This window comes from Brachycentrus maculatus, unplaced genomic scaffold (genome assembly GCF_059751285.1).
Source record: "Brachycentrus maculatus isolate JH-2025_06_01 unplaced genomic scaffold, ASM5975128v1 h1tg000442l, whole genome shotgun sequence".
Taxonomy (NCBI): domain Eukaryota; kingdom Metazoa; phylum Arthropoda; class Insecta; order Trichoptera; family Brachycentridae; genus Brachycentrus; species Brachycentrus maculatus.
The window spans coordinates 375,457-384,385 of record NW_028281190.1 but is presented as its reverse complement, the minus strand read 5'-3'; the positions used below and the strand labels follow the sequence as shown (position 1 = coordinate 384,385).

The 8,929-nt window shown below is 34.7% G+C and overlaps 1 protein-coding gene across 4 annotated transcripts; it reads left to right on the top strand.

Annotated features, from left to right (window-relative positions):
* The first annotated feature begins 90 nt into the window (after positions 1-90).
* On the top strand, positions 91-7,899 carry LOC148302530 (uncharacterized). 4 transcript variants are annotated; one of them, XR_015838635.1, is made up of 7 exons: positions 91-411; positions 498-855; positions 1,598-1,799; positions 3,197-3,283; positions 4,369-4,518; positions 5,956-6,770; positions 7,206-7,899. XR_015838635.1 is itself a non-coding variant. In XM_088271521.1 (6 exons), the coding sequence occupies exons 3-6, from the start codon at positions 1,639-1,641 to the stop codon at positions 6,239-6,241; spliced, it is 684 nt and encodes a 227-aa protein (XP_088127647.1). In that variant the 5' UTR covers positions 534-582; positions 914-1,030; positions 1,598-1,638; the 3' UTR covers positions 6,242-6,381. The 4 variants fall into 4 exon arrangements, 2 of the variants coding, with proteins under 2 accessions (XP_088127647.1, XP_088127648.1); XR_015838634.1 differs by having other exon boundaries at positions 101-411; positions 498-582; XM_088271521.1 differs by lacking the exons at positions 91-411; positions 7,206-7,899 and adding an exon at positions 914-1,030 and having other exon boundaries at positions 534-582; positions 5,956-6,381.
* Positions 7,900-8,929: the final 1,030 nt, after the last annotated feature.

The following is an 8,929-nucleotide window of genomic DNA, read 5'->3' as shown; positions in this document are numbered from 1 at the left end:
TTCGGAATTCTGAAAACATGAATGCCATACAAACGACAGCCAAATACGTCGGCGGAAAACACGCGTTTGATGAGAGCCTAAATCAATTTCACAAAGAAGTGTCAAATTGCTGTCAAATGTCAAAACAAGTAATATTATTGTCAACATTTACAAAAATATAAACAAAACAGTGATTAAAATTATTAGTTACATTAATTAAAGTTTAAATTAAACAAGAATATTAAATTGCACAATCGCAATGAATGTCCTTGTCTACATCTATTCGTTAATTTAAACAAAATGCAATTAGATTTGATTTGTAGAATTTGTCTTCAAAAAGGTGATCTCAAATCGTTAAAAGAAACGAAGTGTGTTATTAAAAAAGAACAAATCTCCTGCGCTGAAATGCTGTCTTATTGTTCTGAAAAAATTGTGAGGGTTGTAATATTATCCATAATTTCATAAATTATTGATTGAAATAAATATATTATGTACAGTAAAAATAATATTCTTTCCAGATTAATGATGTCAACCAATTTCCACAAAACATTTGCAAAAAATGCATTTTGAAACTCAAATCGGCTTACAGATTCAAAAAACAATGTGAGGATTCCTATTTCAAAATATCGGAATATATTTCAAATTTAGAAGAAAAGCAAATTTCGACAATAGACAATGAAATTAGAAAAGAGTTTTTGGAAAGTTGCATCGAATTTCAGGATTATGATGATGACACAGAAAGAATTGACACTAATAAAACTTTAAAATACGAGGATGCCGATTGCAAAAATCATTTAAAAAATATCAAAATGAAAACGGTTTCTGAAAGGGAAGAGCAAATTAAACCCTTATATTTTTGTGTTCCTTGTCAGAAAAGTAAGTAGGGACTTTTTCACTTACAGTACTCTTTTTTTTCAGTACTTTTTTTTTTCAGACACTTTTTTATCTTCCTAATCTTACTCAATGAAGCATAAGGCACTGTGTTGATCAACATAGTGTTATCTTACTACATGAATTACATGGAAGCAAGGTGATCAGTTCTCTGCGTCAGGTACCAGTCCAGGGTGATAATAAATAAATAAAACTTTTTATTTATTGATTTGGCGTTTTGTAGTACTCCTTTTTTTAAGTTATGTATTAATTTTTAAATCACACACAGAATTTTTGAGTCTACTAAGTTGTGTTTTATAAAAAAACACATAAAAATTCATATCGAGACAATTGTTTCGCCTAGTTTACTGTAACTGTTTTTTTTTATAAAATACAACTTTGGAGACTCAAAAAAAATCTGTGTTTAATTTAAAAATTAATACATAAAATAAATATAACACAGGATAGTCATACATTTATTTTGAGCCACATAGGAGTTAAACCCTAAACCTCTGAAGAATCAAAAATAACAGTGGCTAAAAACTAAGTTCTAATTTTATTTTATAATATTTTACTATTCTTTCTTCACTCATTCAATCAACATTAAGAAAATTTTTCTAAACATGGTGTACAGGAATTCAAAAAAATAACCAGAACAAAATAAAAGCTATAATGAAATTGAGATGATGCTATGTCAACAATACCTGGTTTACTTTATTACTCTGTTCAAACTTGTGTTTGGCTTCAGGTTTCAAAAATGAGAAGACACATAACCAGCGATTACACAGCATGAGGAATCCGGTCCAGTGTGACCGCTGCGCCGCTGTGTTTCTCAAGCCATACAGTCTTACTTTACACATGCGGCAACACGATAACCGGCTGCCATACATTTGTCCCATCACAGAGTGTGGCAAGGCATACGCTATCTCCAGCATGCTCAAATATCACATGTAATTTAATTTGATTATTTAGTTATTAATTGAAGTGGATAAATATCTCGATAATCTCCCAATAACATTACAATTCACTTCTTGATTTACTAAAGAAAATAAGGCATTAAAAACTATTTACCAAGAATTTTTATTTGATATTTCAACGATTGTTGCGCGGTATGATCGATAATCCTGAAATTATCCAGAGCATTGGTCTGTATGTTCCCGATAGTTACCTAAGACAGCGTCGGCATAGATTGTTTCACATTCCTATACACAGGACCAACCTGCCGATGGTTATGCCTGTAGGAAGAGCTACCGCTATGTTGAACAATATCACATTGGATATTGATCTGTTCCATGTGTCCGAAGGAGTTTTCCGAAGCGAGATTCTTCTACACATTTAACAAGAGTCTTCTTGAGTAATTTCTAATTTGTTTTTTTAATGTATACGCCTTAAATGTTTGTTTGTAATGTATATATTAATTATTGAATAAATTGAAATTGAAAATTGAAAATAATATATACGCCTTGAATATTGTTTGTTATGTATATATTATGAGGCAAATGTTAGTGGGAAAAGAAGCAGAGGAAGACCGAGAAAAACATGGCACGATCAGGTATGCCAAATACTAGAAAGTGGTCAGGTTAGGAGTCGTAACAATCGGCGGGTATGTGTGAGGAGATGCATGAACGTGGAAGAGGCGAAGAATGTTTGCAAGGACAGAGTGGTGTGGCGCTCTATTCTCTCTGTCACCCCTGCGGGGAAGCGGCGTGATGGTTAGTTAGTTAGTTAGTTTTTTTTTTTTATGTATATATTATTTTTTTATTAAATAAATTGAATTGAATTGAACATAGATGACGAAGAATATGGATCATTTACAGAGCTTACGACCTATCATTCTCTGGTTTATATGTGAGGTATTTGTATGCCTCAATTGAAAAGATCTTATGTGTAAAAATTTATAAAAATACTACTAAAAATTTTGGAACTTGAAGAAACTGTTAGCTTGTCAAATTTGTAAATAACTTAATATGTAAATAAAGTTAATAAATGCTTTTATTTATATTTGAAGCACTAACTTTGTGATTTTCAATACAATCAATACAAATCAGTACTATCAATACAAAAAAATAAAGCCACTTGAGATGTACCCAAGCTCCTTTGCCTAACTGTCTAAATATTTTGAATATTGTAAAGTAGATAGTTTATTATTGTAAAGTAGATGTTTTAGTATTTATCAGTCTTGATAAAGAACGATTAGCTTCGAAACCGGTAGACATTATAATTAAGTTATAATAAAATATTTTTAGTGATTTTAAAACAATGTTACATTTTAATTATATTAATAAATACTAATTGTAAATTAAAATCAGGTAATCTTTTTTTTCATTAATTTCAAATATGTTGACAGGACAACGCATACAAAAGAGAAGGCATTCATTTGTCACTACTGTTCCCACAGTGTTAGAACCAAACAGCAACTCATGGTACACATTCGGTAAATATCTTGTCACGTTTTATTAATATTTTAATTATTCAAGTGCTCAGATATTAAGTCAACCTTTCCCTTACAGTGCTTAAATAAAAACACGCGTTCCGGTGTTGGGTAGTCACTACACAATAAAAAATTACCAATTTTAAATCGGAAAAATACGGACATTCATAGCTAATCCCTTTAATTAATTTAAAAAAAATAATAATTTACATTTTTTTGGTGAAAACTTTAAAAAACCATCTGGCAACGCTCATGGAACAAGTATAGGTGCGCTCTAGTTGAAAGCCCAAGAGCTACTGCCGACAGTGCCGACTGCCGCTAGCCAGAGGAAAAAACACGACTGAGAATATTTAGCTTTGAGCTCCTCGCGCTTGCACAGTGCAAGTATGCAAGAGTGAGATGCGAATACAGTGCCGCACTTCCCACACACTCTTCACGCACTGTTTATTTGTGAATTTGTTTCCGATATTCACAAAATACTTTCGATGTACCCAATAACTTCTGATTGTTATTAATATTATTTTTTAAATCAATGCGTAAATATGTTATGGAGGAATACCTAAAATCTTAGCCTTGTATTTATTATATTTATATAGATATTATGGTTATTAGAAGCAATGTGTACAAGGTACACAACACCGGGAAGGGAGGGTTCACAATTAAATAAATTTTCCGTATAATCTAAGGTTTTTTTGTTACAATAACTGAGCTTTATTTGGAATGTATGAGTTGAGAATTATATTCAGAATAATATATACATATTAAGAAATAAATGTTTTATTTTTTACGCAGTAGTTATTTACAGATAATTCTTTTATTTTACTAACACATTGTTGTCGGGCTGTTATTACATCAATCCCGACCCCTAATATGTATACTAATTAGGGTCATGTACTGATCACAAGTAACCGCAAATCCAATTCCGGTCTGTACAATGTTTTATGGCGTCTCAAGCTCTACCAAAAGTAAGCAAAAATAACGTTTGTAAGGGTCTCCCGCTCTCTACCAACAGTGTGTAAAAGAAGCTTTTAAGTGTTAATTTAATTGTGTTTATAAAATAATAATAAAAATTAGAAATTCTTTTTCAGATGTCAACATACAAAAGAGAAGATTTACAAGTGCTCATTTTGCGACAAGGCATATTATTCGTATCACACCAAATACAACCACGAGAGGCGGCACAAGAGCATCAGAGACTATCCCTGTAAATTGTGCAAGAAATCTTTTCTTTATGCCAGGTTTGGATTTATAAAACACTTTAAATCAATAACAAATACTTTGATTAAGTCTCCATAAATACAGTCTGTTCACAGTTATTTTACCTCTAGTTTTTTTTTTTTTTTTTAATTATTTATACTGCCAAATAAATAATTTTAAAAAAAAACTAGAGGTAAAATAAGTGCGAACAGACTGTACATAGAGTATTAAATATACAAAATATTGTTACGGCGCAATAATTCTAACAACTTGAACTATGACCCCAAGCGCCCGCTAGGGGCAAGGCAGCAAGGGTGTAAGCGGGGAACATTTATGTTATAACCTTTTTAATAGATTTATATTATCCACTGACACTTCGTGATGGAATTGCATTTTTAATTTATTATTAGATTAAAACCAATATTTTTAGCTTTTCCACTTTTTTATTTGACCAGCGACCGGGTTTCGTCGTGATGATGTCGGCAACGACGAAACCTGGTCGCTGGTCAAATAAAAAAGTGGAAAAGCTAAAAATATTGGTTTTAATCTAATAATAAATTATGTTATAACCCTTATAAGATTGATACAAAGGAGACTGCACACGCTTATCCTTGTACTGTCATAGGGACCTGTTGAATAAACCGATTGCATCCTAATTACGAGTTATTATTATCGATACCCGAGCCCCGTAATAATATATAATACAAAATATATACATCGGTATTAATTTTGACCCCATGAGAATTGAGCCCAAGACATTCACCACGGTAGCCAAAAGGACTAACCACTGCACTTTGAATTTAGCATATCATATTTTTATCACCAAATCCAGCCACTAAAATAAAGATCTAATCGAGAAGTAGAGTATACCAGTAAATCAAAATGAGATTTATTTCATTATTTATTTTAAATGTTTATTTCAGATATCGCTCACTCCTTTCAACAACGTCATATATCAAAAATCATTCATTTTCAGTCGTGCATGTTTTCGGAATGCCCAGAAAATGTACTATATCCCAGCAAAAGCGGCATATTTTTAACTTAATATTTACCCGCATCAGGCCAAAAAGTGTTGTTTTTGCATTTTGAAGAAAAGGTTTTGTTTAATTACTTTGTTAAATGTACTAAATATTTTTGAAATGCAGAAGAAACATTCAGGTTTTACCTAAAAAGATCTGTTGCACAGTAAAAAGTTCGATAAGTGGCTTGATATTTATTTTTAATACATTTCATTATATTCTTAAACTTTAAAAACGATCTCCTGAAAAATCAAGTTTTTTGATATATGACGTTGATGAAAGGAGTGAGCGATGTGTATTTCAAACAAGTTGTGAAATCAAAGTTTTTCAAATCAATTATTCAAATTTTAATACTTCATACCTTCCATTATCATTTTTCCAAAATGAAGTTTCCATCATTTCGAAAATAGTTTAATAAGTAGATAAATAAATAACATTATTATATTGAATTGCTTGCAGTAACCTGGTGTTCCATATGCTGACGCATACAGGGGAAAAGAACTTCGAGTGCAGAGTTTGCGGCACTAAATTTAGCAGAAAGCAGCACAGAGATGATCACGAGAACAATGTCCACGGTGTCTCGTCAAATAAAGATGGTATCCTCAAGCCGAGGAGAAAGTACAGGCCTAAGAAAAAAGATTCACTGGACCCTGAAGAGTCAAATAATAAATTAAATCCGTCGGAATTTTCCAGAAAAGATCTATCTTCTCATACTATTTCTTGTGAGATATCAAGTCCCCTGTAAAAATTATGATCTTTATGATACTGAATCATTGCAGTACTCTATGCATATTTAAAAGCAGCAGAAAGAAGAAAAATTGACGCTTTCGAAATGTGGTGTTCCAAATTCCATGGACAGCTATACATATCAACGAGTCCATTCACCAGGAACTACACTGTGTAATGGCCCAGCCATTTGTCATTCGCACTTTTTACAGTCCTACCTAGAAAGTTGAGGGACTTGTCATTTGCTTCCAAAATGTTGTCCGGCTTTGGTGCGAGATGCGTCCCATGGCCATAAATCAATACAACATTTTAGGATTCTTTACCCTAAGCAAGAGGTTTGTTGAATAGTCTAAATTCGTATTTCATGAGAGTCGGGTGTAAGATCACTGTAACAGACCAGCTGAGCACACAGCCCTAAAATGGACCGTATTTATGGATTAAATATATGTAAACATGTCATAGGGAAATCGATCAAGCGCACCGACAACCTCTCGCAACGGCAATCGAATAAAGAATGCGCTAGGCGCAGCGCGCGCGGCGTCTTATACGTGGTGCGTATGACCTTATTCACGTTGTGGGCGGGGAAATTGGGCGAGAACCTCTCGCCATGACCACCGAATCCCGAATGCGCTAGGCGCGGCGCGCGCGGCGTCTTTACGTCGTATTTACGTGTTATTTACGTTGCGGTGCGGCCGGCCTGGCGCAGGTTAGGGTGGGGGGAGAAGATTTCCGTCGCTCGATCGATTTCGACGGACCGCGCTGGTTATGAGGAAATAAATATCTGTGCCATTGTATGAATAAATGATTCCACTCACACCGAGTTCTTCGTTTCACTTTGATCTTCACCGACCCTTCGCCACTACCTCGACTTCGGAATCTTCTGGGACTTGACCATCGCTACACCCACTGGACTACGAATCGACTACACGGACCTACAGCTCATAACTTTCGGGATTTACAATCCTGAGAGCGACGGAGCGGAGAAGTCACACCTATACACAGTCTAGCGGTGTGTTGGACAGACGCTGTTTGTGCGACACAATCACTTTACAGAGGTGTTTGGAAACACATGAGTATTGACTGCCGTATTGTTTGTTTTGTAAATAAACATATATATATAAATAGTCGATACCGTGTTCTTAATTAATACTCGCTTCAGTCCAACCTGCCTCCTGACAAAAGGGTGTTAGTGTCCTTATTTAATTGGGCGTCAACAAGTGCACGCGTACGCTAATCACAGTTGTAATAGGACGCGTGCACGTAGCACGCGTCCTATTACAACTGGATGGCTTGACTCAGGCCAATGTCTGTACAAGACGGAATCTCCAGTTCTTTGAACACGTTGCACGTGGCAACGAGGATAGCCTAGATCGACTGGTTGTTATCGGTAGCCTGGATGGACAAGAGGGGGAGGAAGATCCCCATACGATGGACCGATCAAGTTAAGGCAGCAGCAGGCACCTCGGTGGTTGGGCGCTACGTGCAGCGCAATCAAGGGATAACTGGAGAAGAGTCATTGCTTCCACAAGGGTCACAACCCTCAGCAATGAGGAATAAGACGGAGGAGAAGATTCGTATTTAAATGCAGGCCATTTAACCTTTTCATAGCCGCAAATAAATTACGCCACAGTGTTCACCAGGTCGAATATTTTTTGTAAAAATTAAAGGTGTCAATTTTTTTTTTTAATTGTTACGTTATTACATTATATTTTCTTCTTATTCTTCTAACCCTTACCCACACTCAATGGTGCATAGGGCACTACTTAGTATTAATGCAGTGTTATCTTGATTATTACATACATGAAGGCAAGGTGTGCTTCAGGGACCATTCCAGGGAAATATTAAATAAATATCAGAGTGTGAAATCACTAATATTTATTTTCACCCCCCCCCCTTGGAATCGAACCCTGGATCTCCAGCACAGTAGCTAAACATGCTAACCATTACACCACAGAGGCGGACCAATTATAATATACTTACCAAATATTATATCCTGGATAAATATCAAATATTATATCAAACCCCTTATCCGCACCCTATGGTGCATAGGGCACTGCATCATATAAACGCAGTGTTATCTTGATCATTAACACATGAAGGAAAGGTGATCAGCCCTCCGCTTCAGGTACCAGTCCACGGTTATATTGAATAAATATTAAAGTGAAAAAATCACTAATATTTATTTGACCCCCTAAAAATATTATATACTTACCAAATATTGGTTATTAGAGTTTTATTCTTTAAGTTGAACCAGTATCAAATATATATTGTCACACAAGTTGTTATACTGAGTCACAAACGCATGTTTTTATTGCTCCCGAGATATCTCGCCTCCGGCAATACGGACACTCCGTCATGTACCAAGATATGTAATATCTGGCAACCAACGAGTTGAATTCTTGATTTATTAAGAATAAACGAAAAAATAAAACAATCAAATCACAATAAAATTGAAAATCTAACAATGAGGAAGACATTTGAAAAATAATGACAAATCAAATATGTATATGTAAATATCAAATATGTATATGTAAATATAATATTTTGTCTGCCTCCGTAGTGTAATGGTCAGCACGCTCGGCTACCATTCTGGAGGTCCCGGGTTCGATTCCCAGGGGGGTTCAAATAAATATTTGTGATTTTTTCACTGTAATATTTATTCAACACTACCCTGGACTGGTACCTGAAGCGGAGGGTTGATCACCTT

Excerpts from the sequence above, each read along its gene's own strand:
- LOC148302530 (XM_088271521.1), top strand. The coding sequence starts at position 1,639 with ATGAGGAATCCGGTCCAGTGTGACCGCTGCGCCGCTGTGTTTCTCAAG. Across the intron at positions 1,800-3,196 it reads AGCATGCTCAAATATCACAT|GACAACGCATACAAAAGAGA; the intron begins GTAATTTAATTT and ends ATATGTTGACAG. Across the intron at positions 4,519-5,955 it reads AAATCTTTTCTTTATGCCAG|TAACCTGGTGTTCCATATGC; the intron begins GTTTGGATTTAT and ends AATTGCTTGCAG.